Below are 17743 nucleotides of genomic sequence, written 5' to 3'. Positions count from 1 at the left end.
CAAAGCCGACAGGGCTGCTGAGGGGATGTCTGTATCACAAACACTAGATTGTAGTTACGTAAGAGCTGTGAATCATCCAGCAGGAGCACACACCTCGCCCAGTGGGGAGCTCCTCAGCAAAGCAAGACAACACAAAGGTACGAGCTTGTGCCTGAACCTCCTGTGACCTCCGACTTCTGGGTTCTCTAACTCGTGTCTGGCAGCTGTATGGTATGAAGCTAACTCAGGGGTGGGCAAACTTTTTTGGCCTGAGGGCCACATCGGGGTGCAAAACTGTATGGAGGGCCAGGTAGGGAAGGCTGTGCCCCCCCAAACAGCCTGGCCCCTGCCCCCTACCTGCCCCCACCCACCTCCCACCCCCTGGCTCCCCCCCTCAGAACCCTAACCCATCTAACACCGCCACTGCCCCCTTACCATGCCGCTCAGAGTGGCAGGAGCTCGCAGCCCTGTTGTCTGGACTGAGCCAGCTGCACTGCGTGTGCAGCGGTGTGACTGGGAGGGGGGGGCAGTGGGGGGGGGCGGGGGCTAGCCTCCCTGGCCGGGGGCTCAGGGGCCAGGTAGGATGGTCGCGTGGGCCGGATGTGGCCCACTTCTGACCTAGCTGCATATTCATCAGTCCTGAATGTTTTTGAGCAATTTATTTAGGGTAGGTTTCAGAGTAGCAGTCGTGTTAGTCTGTATTCGCAAAAAGAAAAAGGAGTACGAGTGGCATCTTAGAGACTAACCCATTTGAGCATAAGCTTTCGTGAGCTACAGCTCACTTCATCGGATGCATCCGATGAAGTGAGCTGTAGCTCACGAAAGCTTATGCTCAAATAAATGGGTTAGTCTCTAAGGTGCCACTCGTACTCCTTTTTCTTTTTGTTTAGGGTAGTTGCAGTTGGATGCTATTCCTGCTCTCCCAAAGTCCCGAACTGTAGCACTGGCTTTCACCAGAGTGTCCAGTCTTCCTCTACCCCCAAACAAAACTGGTCTTAAATCAGCAAGAAGTGTTTCTGAAGGGGACTTGGTGCTCCCTGCAGCTCTTGGTAGAAGTCTGCTAAATATCTTTGCCTCAGGCTTGATTCTTGGCACTTGTGTGTTAGGGTTCAATCCTTGAATCTTCTGGCAAAACTTACTGGAGGCTGCTGCCACCACAAACTTTGGGCAGGTAAATGGACAACCTGTTTAATGTATGTTCTCTCTTGCTTCACTTAAATCTGACCCCTTCCTGCTTATTGAAAAGGGATTCACTTCTGTGCATTAGGACCTGATATAAGGAGAGTTATTTTTACACATCAAATCCGAAAGTGTAGCTCACCTGTCTTCCGAACCCCACCTTCCCCCGAGTACCCATTGCTAGCTGTCCGTTCCAGAGTGCCCCAACAGGGACAAAGTGCCTTAGCTCACCCCCTTGCACTGTCCATGGCTTGCCTCTGCCCACTGACAGGATTAGCAGTCTGCAGCTTCAGCTTATGCTTTCCTTTCATTTGTGTCCCAGCTACACTGGTAATGTCTGTGGTTAGTCTGTGATCTGCCTTTCCTAGCTGATACACCCATGGTGGTGAGACACATTAATAAACCAAAAACTACCACTGCATAAATTTTGGCTTGTGGTATAAAGGAGACTGGAAAATAGCTATTAACACTAATAGAACAAATGACACTGACTTGTAACCGCAAGTTGTTAGCTGGCAGATATCCCTGGCTAGGCGGTCTCATTTTCCTCTTAAAATGCGTTTTTGACCTCTTAGTCTGCATTCTGAAATTTCACTAGCTGGAATAGGCCCCATGGCTTACCTTGCATCGTAACTAAGATTGCAGAGGTTCTCTGAACTTCTCCTGGGCCAGCCTTTCTCTGATCAGTTGCATAGCAAGCTGTCCCTTCCTGTGCACAGGAGGGAATTATTGAAAGTGAGAAGCTAAAGATCCAGAAATCCTCTGGAAGTGGTAACTTGAGGCAAGGGGTGGAGGGTGCAGCAAATGCTGGGATTCCTCCTCTTTACCAGTCTCTGCAGCTTCCTTATGGAAGGAGGCATCTGCATGCAAACTGGATGGTAGGAGCCTGAACCAGGCATTGACGTGCAAGTCTAACTTCAAACTCATTATGATGCTACTTGCTTTTCAATGGTGAGAAACAGACTTCAGAAGTACACTTGCTGGAATAGGAGCTTAACAGAGGACTCCAATCTAATGGTATGGGGACATGAGTCCATCAGCTCTAAGAATGCCTGCTTCACCGGCTGGGGACTCGAACTTCCACGGTAGCTGGAGTAGCGATGGTGGCGTCACCACTCGCTCTGTGTGGTGTGAACATTGGCAGCCTGCCTGTCATGCCTGCCCATGTCCCAGCACACCTACTTAGATTAAAGTTGTCAGTCTTGCAGATGACAAGTATTGACCCACAGCACGGTTGTCCATTCACTCGCAGATGTTCATGCAAAAGGGTTGTAAAATGAAAATGGTTTTGTGACTGGCAGGAGCTGAGCTGCAGCAAGGTGTGGTGTGTGCGGTGGCTGCTGAGCTTCCATACGATTACTGATGTTAGAAGGCCATGCGTCACAGCACAGCTTGTGAGAGCAGAACTGCACCCGTATTTGGCATATGCACAAACTGAACACTGCTATTTTTAATGTGGCTAATTATATAAACTGTCTGAAATCAGTTAGCAACTTGTTCTGCTTTAGGCCTTTGCTAACTTTGAGTTTAATTCAGAATGTTTTATACCTAGTTGTAGGCCGGAAGACCTCAAACAGACTTAAAGCCAAGCAAGAAACAGCAAATACTTACTGTACCTTCCCTGCTGCATGATGTATCTCTCAATGATTGCATCCAGAAGCATGGATATGTGAGACACAGTGCTTTCCCAATTGTAAGACCGCACTGTAGCTGGCGGTGAAGGCTAGACAAAGGTCCAAGTTACAGCTGCAAGAAACTGCTTACAGCTGGCATCAGGAAGTCAGGGAATTTGTCTCCAAGTACAGTGTTGGGCATGATCCCTTCTGTACTGGTTTGGTGTGTGCTAGCTTTAGGACCGAATCACAGCAGTGCGCTGCGGAATTATGTCAAGGGCCTAAAGCATCAGAAGTAAATAAGTGACTTCAGATGCCAAAATATGGCCCTGGTGCCTGATTTGAACTACTGTGCTTCAAATATTCTTCTGAAGCGCAGAATAGAATGCATACATTATCAGCTCCAGCACTTGTAAAAGATGCTGCATTTACAATCCTGAAGACAAGTTCTCGTTCCCCATGGAACACATAGAAGCAGTGCCAGGTTCCTCCTGGCTCTTACTTCCACCCTGCCTGAAAGGGCCACCGTTACAGAGGCACAAGGTATCTCAGCTTTGGCCAGGAGTAAGATGCTTCAAACCCCTGGGCCATGCAGTCTCCTTATAAACTTTTCTTTGGGAGTGGGTGACTTGGAGCCTGCTGAGAACTGTCGTACAAGCTGTACTTCCTCCGGTGATTCTGCTCTGGCTTACATGATATGACCCGATTGCAGGATCCCGGGTCTTCACTTTACTTGTGAGTCTAGTGAAACAGGAATATGGGTCACATTGAGACTTGATGTTGCCAGCAAACTTGTTCCCTTGTGTTGCCTGCTCTGAGAATCTCAGTCTCATTTCAGAGGTCATTGTTTGGTTGAAGTACAATTTGCATGGTATTCAATGTGCAGAATGTGACCGATCTGAAATAGCAGCCTAGTGTTTGCATGTTGCTGATAGAATCTGCCCTGTTAAACCAAGACAAGGTTAAACAAGCAAAAGCTGTTCCCCCCACAAAGAGGGCTACATGATTAGAGGAGAAATTCTGCGGTGTGGAGGAGGCCAAGTGCCTCAGCCTGGTACGGGGGCAGAGCCTTTCACATGCACATCTCTGATCTGGATGGGAACCAAGTTGGCTGTGGCTAGAAGTAATGAACATCCAGATCGTCAGTCTTGTAAAACTTTCTGGTGGAGTGACTTCAGTGTCTCCAGAACCATCCCAGCTGGCACCCTTGTTGGCATTCTTAGAGGGCATGGGGGGCTGACCCATAACATCTTACAACTAGAAGTGCCTTTCCAGAAAGGGATTGAGTAATGCTGGGAAGCTCTGATCTCATCCCCCATGGATGTTAAAAAGGACAAACTAAGAGCTTACAGGTGCAGCTCACACATGGTACCCAGGCATGGCTTGTCCTGATAGGACTGTCTAGCTAGTGTGACCAAGGGTTAGTGCTTCGGTACCCTGAATTCACTGCATTATCCAGCTGTGAATGTTGGTGACATGAGTAGTCATCAAATTCTGGGGGTGTTCTCTCCTGGCTGTGCTGCATCAGGACCAGTGCATGCTTCCTTTGTTCCTAATGAATGAAGTGAATTCCCATATGCTTAATGTCATTGGGTATGATGATCCTTTTATAGCAGAGCATTATGGCATTTAACAGACAAACAGGATAATAAAAAGCAACAAGTTTGCAAAAGCAAATCCATAACCCTCTGCCCAGCAGTGTCTTGTACAGATGGGCTTCTGTTGCAAGATGGTCCTTCCAAAGGAAATAATGTGAAATGTTTGTCATGGCTTTCTGCCTTAGTCTGCAGGTAGCGAGAACTGCGGGAGGAATTCCTTGCTTTCTAGTCACTCATTACATGTACAGTTATAATGCACATTCAAATGAACATCATCCTTTGGGTGGAGTGAAACTTGCATCTAATCCTGTTTGCCTGTAACTTGGTTGTCAGTAGTGTCATGAGAATTTTTAGCATTGTTGCAGGAATCGTTTTAGACAAACTATTGCTGGAGGAATGATTTTGCTTGTCACCTGGGATTTGTTGACAAGATGGACTATGGGGATCCGATGCCTATGCTATGATGCCTTAGCTATGAACGTGACCCCATAGAGCATGCTGAGTTCCAAACCCCATGCATTGCTAAGTAATTGCATTAGTGTAAGTGTGACAAGGTGCTGAGCAGGAGGGCTGCAGAATCAGCCCCCTGCCATGCCAGCCCCATTTGGGTGAAAAGTGGAGCTGGCTGGAAAGACCCTGCCCTAATTGGGGAATGAAAGCCAGCTGCCAGCCCAATTCACCCTGAGCTGTATTAAGAGGCTGGGAAGAAGGAAGCAGGGTGGTGGGACAGAGGAGTGAGGGAGTGCAGGGGGGAGAAAGCCCTTCCCAACCGGGCTCAGACACGAGGAACCCAGAGCTGTGTACGCTGTATGGTGAGAAGCTGGTGGGAACAGACTTATAAATCACCAGTGGTTTTAGAACCTGAGGGTCTGAGTGACTTTCTCAGCCCAGCAGGGGCAGGAGCCAACAGGGCCCTGCAATGAACTGTTACAGTAAGAAATGACAGGTGTATTTTCTGTCTTGTTCTATGATCAGGGGCTGAAATCTTCATCAATGTAGCTGTTTCTACACACGCACATTCCCAAATCCTTTCCTAGGTTGGTGGGGGAGTGGTTTTCCATAGCTGCCTTCACAAACCGGTAATTACTGACGAGGGGTTCTTCAATGTCACATTGCCAAAACATGTGATGGATGATAGCTCAAGTAGTGTTTGTACTGTCGTGCTACTCAGAGGTTCTCTCCCTCCAACCTCCCCATATCAGGGCTCTGTTCTGTTTGAGGACACAGCCCCTCAGAAGCTGCTCCTGCTCCAAAGAGCTTACAATCTAAAGTGGTTTGTCCTGCAGGAAGTCTCCTAGCTAGCTCAACCTGAAAGCAAGATTATTCTCTTTCAAACCCCCTTGCCACCTCCCAGAGTTTCTTTAGGGTCAGAAAGCTCAAGGTTCTGTTCGCTAACTCCTCAGTGTTTCTACAGCACAGTTAGGTACAATCCTGAACAGAGCTTCCAAAGCAAGCTATTTCCTATAGGCCATCTCTGGCAGCACAAGCTGGACTGCTCCTTACAGCATGTCCAGCGACACCTGGATGTATGTGCATGCACAGAACTGCCAATCTGGAGCAGCTGGGAATCCTAATGACCAAGTCCGATGTTTGGCTGAGAAACGATTCTATCTAAGTAGGCCTTTTCAAATGAAGATATCGACATCTGAGCTCTGTGACCTGGGGTCCTTGAAGTCTGCTGATTTGAGAAGACTTGGGCTAGAGTTTCTTTTCAGGAAACTACCAAAAGGGAGTCCCTGCTGGGCATGCTTGGGACTCCAACTCAGGAAGACACTTGCTTTTTGGAGCTTCCCCTAAGCTGCTTTAGGCCTTTGCTAACTTTGAGTTTAATGAAGCAAATAGGCAGCAGGTTTAAAACCAGTTTTAAAACACACTTCATACAATGCACAGTCCATCTGTGGAACTTGTTGAACAGGGGATGTTGTGAAAGCCAAAAGCGTAAATGGGCTCGAAGAATGAGAAGCTGATGGAAGGGAGGTCCAGCAATGGCAGGTAGCAAAGATGGTCAGGTGCACAACCCCAGGCTCTGGGTGTCCCTAAGCCTCTGACTGCCAGTAGCTGGGGATGGATGTCAGGAGATGGATCACTTGATTGCCCTGTTCTGTTCATTCCTCTGAAGCATCTGGCACAGGCCACCTTTGGAAGACTGGCTATGGTCTAGATGGACCATTGGTCTGACAAAGTATGGCCGTTGTGTTTTTAGTTGGGAGTGTCTCTTCCCATCCAAAGAGAATAAATGTTTGACTTTCTTAATGGTGTGTTTCTAATACAATGATTCTTAATGTGTCATGCAGACTACTTTGTAAGATCCTCTGCCTTCAACACCCCACTCCCCATGACTTCCTGTGTTTCAATCTCTGGACCACTAAGTGCTTCAGGAACCCCTGGTTTAACAGGCTGCATTTGGCTAAGCTACCTAAGCTCTTACATTTCTAAGCATTCATGAGCTTGGGCCACGTTTTCACTTTATGCAGGTGGCTTGATACTTGGTTTGCTCATAAGGGAATAAAGGGGTGCTGTGTTGTACCGTACATGCCAGGGCACTGAAGATGGGTTAATCCCACTCCATGTGTAGCTAACATGACTTGCCAGAACAAGTCCCCTAGCGTGTGTATTGGCTCTAATGATTTCTGCCATAGCACAGCTTAACAAAAAGGGGTCGGAGGGGCTCATGCAATTTGGCTGATCTCTGCCCTGTATGAAGCTAGTCTGTTCACTATCCAGTTTTTGGTAGGCACGTGTCCAAACAACACTTGGCAGGAATCGCTCTGGGCTCTCTGCTACCTGTCTTAGCAGTGAGGAGAGCATGGTCATGGCTAGCGTCCCTTGTGGCAGGCTCCAGTCTGGGGCTCACTTCAAACCAAGTACTCAATGAGAGCACTGGCGAGGGCAAGCTGAGCGTGGTTGGTCTTGAGCATTAACAAGTACCTGATCCTTCCTCCAAGGACGGACCGATGATGCACCCTGATTACTTGGAGATTTCTGATTGGGTGGGAGGGGATTCCTGCCTGCTTCTGCAGGAGATGAGCTCGCTTCTAGGATATATGATCAGACCAAAATCCTGCTGCAGCGGGTGCCAGTAATGCAATCTCTGTCTTCCTCTTTCAGTTGGAAACCCACCTTCCCTGAGTTCATCGGCGTCCACAACCAGCACAGTCCCCTTGCCCCTGGAGTCTGTGCTCGTGACCCTGCTGCACTGTAAACCACCATGGCGGGTCGAGGTGGAGCTGCTCGACCGAATGGACCAGCTGCTGGAAACAAAATTTGCCAGTTCAAACTTGTCCTCCTGGGGGAGTCTGCAGTGGGGAAATCCAGCCTTGTCCTGCGGTTTGTCAAGGGCCAGTTTCACGAGTACCAGGAAAGCACAATTGGAGGTGAGTGCTCAGGGCCGTGCTGGGGAAGCAGCAGGAGGCTTGGCTCGTGAGCTAGAGGGTTGGTTTCAAAGGAGCAGGCTAGAGGCTAATGCAGGGGTTAGGGCTGGAACGCCGAACTCCCTAGTTGTGCCACTGATGCTGACCTTGGGCGAGTCCCTTCCCCGGGCTGGAGTTCCTGGCTCGTAAAACTAGTTTAATTCTTGCCAGGCTCAGCAGTTTGGGATCTCCTTTAAGTGTTCATTAAAGCACCATGCAGTTCTTGGGTAAAAGGACCTCTCTGTTTAAAGTCTGGCTTGGATCCCAGTGTAGGTGTGGGGTAGGTAAACTCAGCCTGCTGCCTTTCCAAAGCCGGTGAAGGAGTTTATAAAATCCTGCTTCCGGACTCCTCAGGCTTTCATAGGCTGACGACATTGCTCCAGTGTCCCCTCTCGCTGCGATGGGTGAAGTTGTCACAGGGACATGAAGTTGTTGCCTGTGTGGAAAAGTTAACTGAGACCCAACATACTTTGTGCTGAGATGAATGTGTTATCAACAGGGAACCAGGAGAGTCTGCCTGGTACAAACCAGCACTCTGCCAGCTGGGAACCCCTGCCCTGAGGGAAGGAGATCTGGAAATGACTTTCTAAGAAAGCTGCTGCTGTGCATGGATGCTAAATAACCCATAGCTCTTTAGAGTATGGGGTTTCCCCAGTGTCCTCAACTCACTTTCCCTTCCCACGCAGCTGTGCAGTCTGCGGTCTGGCCAGTTGGCTGCCACTCTCCACCCCACAGTCAGCTGTGTCAGAGATGCCGTGCACGGAGAGAAGCTGCTATGCTTGAAAACCTCTGAAATGAACCTGGTGGCCTGAGCTAGTCTGGCTTGGCAATCGTGCTTCTAGCTGCTGGGTGGGAAGCTCAGGCTGGCAGAAATTCATAAGACTAGGCTGATCCAGTATGGCCAATGGTCCATCTACCAGTCTTAGGATGCTCACCTCTAACAAAGACCAGGAGGACTTGTGGCACCTTAGACTACAGCTCACTTCATCGGATGCAGCTCACGAAAGCTTATGCTCACATAAATCTGTTAGTCTCTAAGGTGCCACAAGTCCTCCTGTTCTTTTTGCGGATACAGATTAACACAGCTGCTACTCTGAAACCAGTCACTTCTAACAGTGCCAGAAGCTTCAGAGGGAGTGAACAGCACCGGGTACAAGTGATCCAGTCCCAGCTTCTGGCAGTCAGAGGCTTAGGGACACCCAGAGCATGGGGTTGCGCCCCAACCATCTTCACTACTAGCCATTGCTGGACCTCTCCACCATGAACATGTCTGATTTTCTTTTGAACCCAGTTATACTTTTGACCTTCACAACATCTCCTGGCAACGAGTCCCACAGTAGACTGTGCATTACATGAAAAAATTCATCCTTATGTTTGTGTTTAAACCTGTTGCCTGTTGATGTCATTTGGTGACCTCTGGCTCTTTTCTTATCTGAAGAGGTAAAGAACTCCTCCCCTTTCACTTTCTCCACAGCAGGCATGATATTCTAGACCTCTGTCAACCCCCCTTAGTTGTCTCTTCCAAGCTGAACAGCCCTGGTCTCTTTGCTCTCTCCTCCTATGGAAGCTGTTCCAGACCCCTAATTATTTTTGTTGCCCTTCTCTGGACCTTTCCCAGTTCTAATGTATTTTCCCTATCAGCAGGGAAACTGTAGTGACTGATATCCATTTTACTTAACTGCTGTCAATTCTCCACTGCTCCCCAGAGTAACCCAATGTGGCCTCTGTCTGGCATTAAGTCCAGAAAATCTGGTCTAGGAATTCTCTAGATACAGAAATGCAATTCACAAATATTCTCTGGAGTCTGTGGGACTGGTGAACCTTGATGGCTTTTGGTGTGTTCGTCTGAGATGAAGAAAGCATGTTCCATTGGTCAAGCAGGACCTTTAGACCTGTCCTATGAATAGTCTCTTCCGTTTGAAGCAGGTGATCTTGCTTCTCCAGCCCAGCGTTCTGCCGTTGCTTGCTTTGAGAACTGCACAGCTTACCTTAGACATTCGATGGCATGTCTGTATCTGACTGAGGGCATCGGGCCTAGGCAAGTAGGGTTAACCCTAACACCCATCCCACTTGATTTGGTGGTTGTCAAATCTCGCAGCCTTGTCTTGATTTTAAAATGCCCAGAAAGCAAAACGTCCTTTGCCATTTGTAAAGGAAACTAGTGGCTGAATGTCACGAAGGGCAGCCGAATCGAGCTCCCATGGGAGTCTGGAGGAACGTTAACAAGACGGGAAAGCTTGTTCCGGAACTCCAGAAATGACTGTCTGATACAGTCTGGCAGAGTGAATGGGCCACTGGCAAAGAGCATTTTTCACTGCAGTTACATGGCTGAAGAGACTTGCTGGCTGACCATTGGTAGAGTGTATTAAAGTGCTGCTGCTGTTGAGAAGCTTCCAGGGCCCCCTCGAAAGGGTTACAGCAAAAGGCACTTTCCTGTGCAGAGTAATCTTTTCAGAGGGGGAACCCGGGGCGGGGGGGACCCCTTTGCAGGCTTCATGTAAAAAGCTGCCTGCACTTGGCTTTGAGCTTCACTTTCAGGTGTTGGCAAACTGGCTTGTTCTACACATGCTGTTGGGAAGTAACTTTACATGCGTTTTGGAGGTGAAATGGAGGCTTCAGCCTTCCTCCTGGTAGGGCGTCACTCGTGCCACAATAGCCACGAGGAGGCTGTCGAATGAGTTCCACTCATTGCTGCCATGGTGATACTGACTGTCCTGCCTGACAGAGCTCTGGGCATGTCCCCGAACTTCAGGAAGGTCTAAACCCCAGCTCTCCACCAGCATGCGCTAGTGTGCCTGTGATTGCAGCTCTCCCCTTCCACCTCTGCTCCTGGGTGCTGGTTAGGACATTGATCCTTGCAGCCCCTGAGTGCAGGGGTCCTGGAAACACGCTCCCCCAATGCAGGGGGCGTGCATGGCAGGTCTGGGCCCTCCAACAAGAACGGCAGAAAGGGAAATGATGCAGTTAGAGCTTGGCCCTCTGGTTGGAAGGGCAGAGTTACCTTTCACTTTCACTTTGTGGAGGGAGCCTTTCCAAGCTCGTAAAAACAGGAAGAGACAACAGCCTGGTGCCGTGATGTACGGTCAGTGACTTGAGTGAGATGTGCAGGACTAGACAAAAGCATGAGCTAGTTACACCAGCCAAATGGACAGGCTAGTGAATCTATTCGGGATCTTTACTGCTTCAGAGAAGCCATGTGGGTGTGCTTGGATCAGCTGTTCTGTCCAGAAAGCCACTTCCAGACAGGCACCTCTCCATCTCTGACCCACGTCTCTCTGGAGTGAGCACGGCCCGAGCATGCTGTACTTGATCAGCAGCCTGGGCACTGAAGCCCTCTTGGCGCAGAATGCACTGCGATTGCCTGTGTAGCAGTTAGTCCTTCATCACCCTGCCTGCATGCCTCAGCTAGTTCTGGCCTGAGCCCCACCTGCTGAGGAGAGGGAGTCTCCATTGTCCACGGTCTGTGACCTCTGAGCCTGGCAAGAGGGCTAGCTGCCATGTGGAGAACTAGGAAGGAATCTGTCAGTGTGGCTAGACCACTTTTAGGTGACAACCACTGCTGTCCAATCACTCGGGCTGGATTTGAACCCGTCACCCAGACCCCTCTCCGCATATGCACAATGTGCCCAGTCATTTAACAGCATCGTCAGCCAGGTGAAGAGCTGCTAGCCCACTGCTGAAGTCAGTCAGCAGGTGCTCCTTGAGGATCTGCAAGTCTGTAGCTGGCCTCCGCTTCGTTGTGGGGCGTTGGAGGAACCCCATTTGAAGAGGGGCTGTCCAATGGCCCTGTCCTTGTCATCCCTGAAGTGGTTTCCGCTTGGCAGTCCAAACCTGGTGGGCCAATGCTTGGGTCGGTGATAGTCCATTAACAACTGTTGTCGCTGACCACTCATTACACCAAGCAGATGCCACCATCGTGCCCTGTAGGGGTATTAATGACCCAGAGGAGAGGCTTAGTCCATTACCAATTCCGAGCCATCAGTCCCTTGGTCTGTGGTAACTTTAACTTAAAAATGCACTGCGTAGCAAGCAAACCTTATTAAACTGACACTGCCCCAGGAGTTACCTGGACTGTAGTGACTGGCTTTCCTGACAGCTGTCCGGGGCTGAACGACACTGTCCCCTAGAGCGACCCTTGGCTGCTTTACAGGTAACTAACAGCCTCTGCTCTATTTGGAGCACTTTCCGGTTGTCCCGGTTGCTGGTTGAGGATGTAGCTGGCTCTCTGTGCAGCACCATGGTCAGAAAAGGGATTCAAAGTAAGGGGGCATAAAACCAGGGGGTTAGAACCTGACCACAGGGCAGGAGACAAGGAGCCAGGACGGCTGGGTTCCATTCCTGGCTCTGCTACGCTGATCTCGGTAGATCAGGTACCCACTCCTCTCCTCGCTTGTAACACGGAGGTGGGATAGGAAACGCTCTGAGATCTCCAAAGGCACTGGGGCACAATGGTCTCACATCCCAGGGCTGTGGACGTTCGCACTGGAAGACATGTGCTGAGATCCCACTCTGCGCTTTAGCAACCGTGTGAAAAGAGCCTCTAAGCTAGCCTGTCTTCTGTCTAAAGAGCAAGTCCTCTCCCGGGGTGCTGCAGGAGCTCGGTGTGTAGGGTAGTCGCACGTGTGCTCGGATGTACCATGGGGCAGACCAGTTTGGCTGTGTTCAGTGGTTCTCCGGCTGCTGTAACTATGGTTTGGTTTGTTCCTGTCTCTGGCTCATGTTGTTGGTACCTAAATACCCTACCTGTAGCCCACGCAGCCACTGGCAGCATACCTCTCTGCTCGGGTAATGTAGCCCTATCTGGGGCTCCCCCCCAATTCCTAGCTGTGACATTCCCCAGGCTACAACCCGGACTGCTGTGTCCCCGTAACTCTGTAGCCCAGAGTGCCTTTTACACTGCTGGGCTGTCCGTACAGCCACTCCTGGCCTGCTCTCAGCCTTCAGCCTGCAAAATCCCACCCAGCTGAGTACATGAACGCTTTCCCAGCCAGCCATGAATTACCTACAGGGCAGCACCCGCATTGCCCCAGCCTGGATGCCCAGAAATGTCTTATACTCTTCAGCAGCCTCCTGGACAGTATAAGCTTGGAGATAGTCCGTCGTTCCAACACTGGGAGTGATCATGCACCAGCCTTTATCTCCAGTAGAGGTTTCTCAAACACTGGTTTAGCTAAAACATATTTAACTAGAGAGATTTCAACTGGCAAGGCATAAAAGTCAGAATTGGTTACAAATAAAAAGAGAAAACCACAAGCTAATTCTGAAACTTTACCAAGACTAATAGGTTTAAAAGCAGAGACGATTTCTCTCCCCAATAGCTTTTGGCAGTCTGGACTGGCTGGAAAACCTGGCCAGGGGCCCCCAGGTCAATGACGGTTCTGTCTTTCACGCAATGTACGGAAGAGGCAAGAGTACCGGAAGCACCCTAGAAGTGTGGGGGGGAGGCACTAGCACCTGAACCATGGCCCGGCCCCACCCCACTCCACCTGTTTCCTGAGGCCTTGCCCCCGCTCACTCCTTCCCCTGTCATTCGCCGTTAAGGCAGGTAAAAAGTGATGGGGCCATGGCCCTCTGGCGCCCTTGGGGAGAGGCTGTTAGGGACACTTCCCCCCTTCCACTCCAGCCCTTTCTGCTGGAAAAACCCCGGCTGAGTGAGGAGGGCAGGCAGTTTCCTTGTGTACCGGAACTCCAGACTGAATTCAGATGAATGGTGAATGTCTTGCTCACAGCTCCCCCCTGCTGGCGAATGCCCAGGTCAGCAGGTAAGGGCTCTTCAGCCCTTTGCTGGCGTGCTAGGGTGTCTGAGCGTTGCCCAGAACGACCACGTATTAGTGACCATTGTCTAGCCGAGTCTCCTCCTTTGACATGCAGTGCTGTTTCGCACATTTCAATGGGATAATATGCAGCAGATTAGGAGTTTTCAAAGGGTACCTCCAAGGCATCCTTGGTACAAATTGAACTGTATAAAGATGGTGAACATGGTGTGTGTGTGGGGGGGGGGGTCACTCTAGTGCAAAGAGAACCAGGTTCTCAGAGGCCAGCTGGCTTAACCCAGGGCTGTCTGGCTCCCTTAAAACTAACCAGCCGCTTCTCCCCAGCCGCCTTCCTAACACAGACCGTCTGCCTGGATGACACGACGGTGAAGTTTGAGATCTGGGATACAGCGGGACAAGAGAGATACCACAGCTTGGCCCCGATGTATTACAGGGGCGCCCAGGCAGCCATTGTCGTCTACGACATCACCAACACAGTGAGTACGGAGCTGCTGGCCACAGACCAGCTTGCTGGAGGGGAGGAGGGCCAGTGTCAGGGTACCCTGCTCCTTGGGACGCTGCAGGGATGATGTTGGCTCAGGACTGGGGGCCAGCGGTTTGGGGGGGCGGGGGTCATGTAATGCCTGCTCTGACAGTCCCCATGTGTCGCTTTCCCTTGGCTGTGTACGGGGCTCTAGGGACCTAGCCACTGAGTCTTGACCAACAGCGCTTGGAGGCAAACCGTTCTCCTTGCTGACTGGGGTAAGCCTCTCCTGCCTCTGTGCCGGGCAGGAGTGGGGAGAGGCTGCCCTCCCTCACCACTGCCTCCTTCTAGGACACGTTTGTACGAGCCAAGAACTGGGTGAAGGAGCTGCAGAGGCAGGCCAGCCCCAACATCGTAATTGCATTAGCAGGCAACAAGGCCGACCTTGCCAGCAAGAGAGCTGTGGACTTCCAGGTAAGCAGGAATCAGAGCAGACGCTGCCCTAGTTCAGAGCCAGGGAAACAGGAATTTTTCCTTCCTTGGTCTCCAATGTCCAGCTGAAACCTATCCAAGGGGCTTCATTAAAGTCCTCGGGGAAAGTTGTGTTCCAGGCGGCTGCACCATGGTAACCCCCAAGCCCTGCTTGAAGGGAAGTGGAGCCCACCTGTGTCCATCCACTCCTCTCAGAGCCCTTGCTTCCTCTGTGGGGCAGCCCCATCTCTGGGATGGGGATTGGAACAAGCTGACCCTAAAGAGTAACCAGTGGTGTGCTCTACCCACCTGCACTGTGCTGCCGCCCTTCAGCCAGCTGCCTTCCTTCCCCGAGGCAGATGAGCCACGTCCCGCCAGCAGCCAGACATCTGAGGAATGTCCAAGGTGGCTCTTTAAACAGATTCCCTGCCAGCTCCCACCCCGCCAAGGGAGCTTGGTTAATGCGGCACTCGTGTCCTGAGGCTTTTCCTTGTGTCACTCGGGCAGCAGACTTCCCGTTACGCCGCGGCTCGGAGACATGGGTTGGGTCGGGTGGCTGCCTTCGTAGCCTGGCCCATGTGCCTCCCTGCTAGCGGCCGTAGCGCAGAACCCTTGCGAGCAGTGCCCAGACAGGTCTGCCTCATGCTCCTGCGGTGGGCAGCTAGCTCAAACTGGTGGGGGAGCTTGGCAGTGCTGTCAGACATGTGGGTGGGGAGGTGGGATGCCAGCCGGGCAGCGCTGTCAGCTGCAGCAGCACGAGTCCTCCAGGGCTCGAGGAGACTTGTGGGAAGAAGGGAAAGCAGCAGAACCTAGTGTGATGGGGCTTGTGGAGGGGCCCGGGCTGCTGGTCTATCCCTTGCCTGCCTTCCAGCACACCAGTCTCTCCCCCCCCTCCCCCCCCCCAGTGAAGGGGGCAGCTCTGGGCCTTCCCCAAGCCCCTTGTCTGAGTGTAGGGCCAGCCTTACACTGTTGTGATTGCCTCCAGGAAGCCCAGACGTATGCGGACGACAACAGCTTGCTGTTCATGGAGACCTCGGCGAAGACGGCAATGAATGTGAATGAAATCTTTATGGCAATCGGTAAGTGGGGTAGCTGCGCAAACTGGCATTGTGCCGAGTGCCACCTGCCCACCCAGCTGAACGGCAGCAATCCCCTGACTCTACACCCCGGGGGAGCAAGACCAAGTCACTGCCCAGGGAGCCTGTTGCCCGGCTGGACATGGCCAGCCCTGCTGGTTAAAGGCCCTCTTCCCTCCCTCCCTCCCTCCCCCCAGCAGGATCACGTTGGCAGCCATCACTGCCGCAGGGCAGCCAGAGAGAATCTGAGCCTGCCCACTATGGATTAGTGCTACCAGAGTCCTGGCCAGCCTGTGTGCTGGGCACACCTGGAACTGGCACTCACCATACCAAGCCCAGCTGGAGGGAAAGACCTGCCTGATGGGGCACGAAGGCCCGACCTCCCTGGGGGAGCCAGAGCGTGCCGTGTCAGAGCAGAGCTCAGCGGGCCGATGTCAGGAGTCACCGGCTCCTCTGCACATGAGCTGCATTGACCCGTTCCTCTCCCTCCAGCCAAGAAGCTGCCGAAAAATGAACCCCAAAATGCTGCTGGCTCTCAGGGCAGGAATCGGGGCGTGGACCTGCAAGAGACCAGCCAGCCCAGCAGGAGCCAGTGCTGCAGCAATTGAGCCGCCGTTCCCACCTGACCGAAGCCCTTCCAATGACCTGACTGGAACCCACTCGACCCAATCGCACTTACGGTAGAGCAGCTGGCAATTGCAGCTGCGGTGATTTCTCCATCTCCTTCTGATCATAGGCTGGAGGGAGCTAGTCCACCTGCACCTTTCTGTACAAATACTAATTCCATTTTAAGTCTTAAGTCACTTTTTTAATATATGAACTGCTCTTCCCTCTTCCTGGTGGTGGATACACGTGCTGGCCTCTTCCCGCCTCTGCTAGGCGAGAGTTGGAGCCGAACGGCTCCCACAAGCTTCTCGTCCACTAGTGGAAACAAGGGCCGTTCGTCCCTTAGATGGGATCTTGTTTCAGAGTTACAAGCGAAGGCTAGTTCAGTGCCACATGCCTAGAACAACCACTAAACAAAACGATAGCATTATAACGACATTCGGCTCTGGTGTCGGAGCCATGTCTCGACCAAATCACAATTATGAGTATTTTGGGGTGGGGGGGGCAGAGGGGAGCAAAACTGGTTTCTTCTGTATTTTGTATTGTACGTTTCTTCAACATGTAACCAATCAGTATCTTGTCAATATAGTACATACCAACTAGCCTTCTGTCGTCCTCCTTTTGGTGTTGGACTTTAGCATGCCAACTCTTTTTTCTATCTCTTCAGTTCTGGTGTAATGCACTAATAATCCTGTTGCAATTTTTTTGCAAAAAAAAAAATCTTGTATAAAAAACAAAACAAAATTGTCCTTTTTGACGGTGATGTGATGCCACTAATGTTAATAACCTTGCTCGAGTGCAAGCCGCTCTGGTTTACTGATGTACAGAGATGGGGGAGGGGGAGACTTGGAGTAATTTGTCTGTGGAAACCATCTGTATTAAACCTCATAATTCCACAAAATAAAACCTGGAGGGAGGTATTAAAATTGCTTCTGTTGCTGGAGTCTAACTCACGTTGGCTGCTGCCTAGTGGCTGATGCAATGTCTTATACAGATTGGTATTTAAAGAGGAACTGTCAACTTAGCCTTCATCACAAACTTATGTTGTGATTAAAAAAAAAAATTTTTATAAATCAAATGTGACCAGAAATGTTTGAGTTTTATTGAAGCCACGTAAACGGAAGCTGGGTTCCGGTGTTCCCCACGCATCAGGCTAGTACCTGACAGTGAAACTGGCCAGTGTGAATTCGTTCTGCTAGCGCCAGCTACCTCTTAAAGCACAACACGAAAGATCTCGGAAGTCAGCGCTGTTACTGCCACTCCACACGTGGGGAAACGGGGGCACAAGTGCCTCACCAAGACCCTCCAGCAGGTCAGTGGCAGATCAGGAGTAGGACCCAGGTCTCTTGAAGCCATCACTGTTCTACTCACTAATCCTTGTAGATTACCGTGGCAGTGTCTAGATTCCCCGTTGTGCTCGGTGTCGCTGCCTAACCTGAGTGGAAGTGCCAAGGGTAAAGGGGAGGCATGGTGGAGAAAACGGAATGGATTGTCTTGAGAACACAGGGACTCTTTTTAAAAGGCACAGAACTGGTGCCAGCTTGAACCAGGTTTATGCTCAAATAAATGTTAGT

General features: G+C 51.0%; 1 protein-coding gene across 2 annotated transcripts in view; it reads left to right on the top strand.

Moving 5' to 3' along the window:
- The window catches only part of RAB5C (RAB5C, member RAS oncogene family), a 30560-nt gene extending 13313 nt beyond the window's left edge, over positions 1 to 17247 (top strand). For both annotated transcript variants that reach the window (XM_037886933.2, XM_043536849.1), the window contains 5 exons: positions 7478 to 7743; positions 13878 to 14029; positions 14368 to 14490; positions 15473 to 15566; positions 16056 to 17247. In XM_037886933.2, the coding sequence (XP_037742861.1) occupies positions 7578 to 7743; positions 13878 to 14029; positions 14368 to 14490; positions 15473 to 15566; positions 16056 to 16171 (651 nt within the window). In that variant the 5' untranslated portion in view covers positions 7478 to 7577 and the 3' untranslated portion in view covers positions 16172 to 17247. The remainder of the gene's footprint in view (positions 1 to 7477; positions 7744 to 13877; positions 14030 to 14367; positions 14491 to 15472; positions 15567 to 16055) is intronic.
- Positions 17248 to 17743: the final 496 nt, after the last annotated feature.

This window comes from Chelonia mydas, chromosome 27, assembly GCF_015237465.2.
Source record: "Chelonia mydas isolate rCheMyd1 chromosome 27, rCheMyd1.pri.v2, whole genome shotgun sequence".
Classification (NCBI taxonomy): domain Eukaryota; kingdom Metazoa; phylum Chordata; order Testudines; family Cheloniidae; genus Chelonia; species Chelonia mydas.
This window is presented reverse-complemented; position numbering and strand designations above follow the sequence as displayed.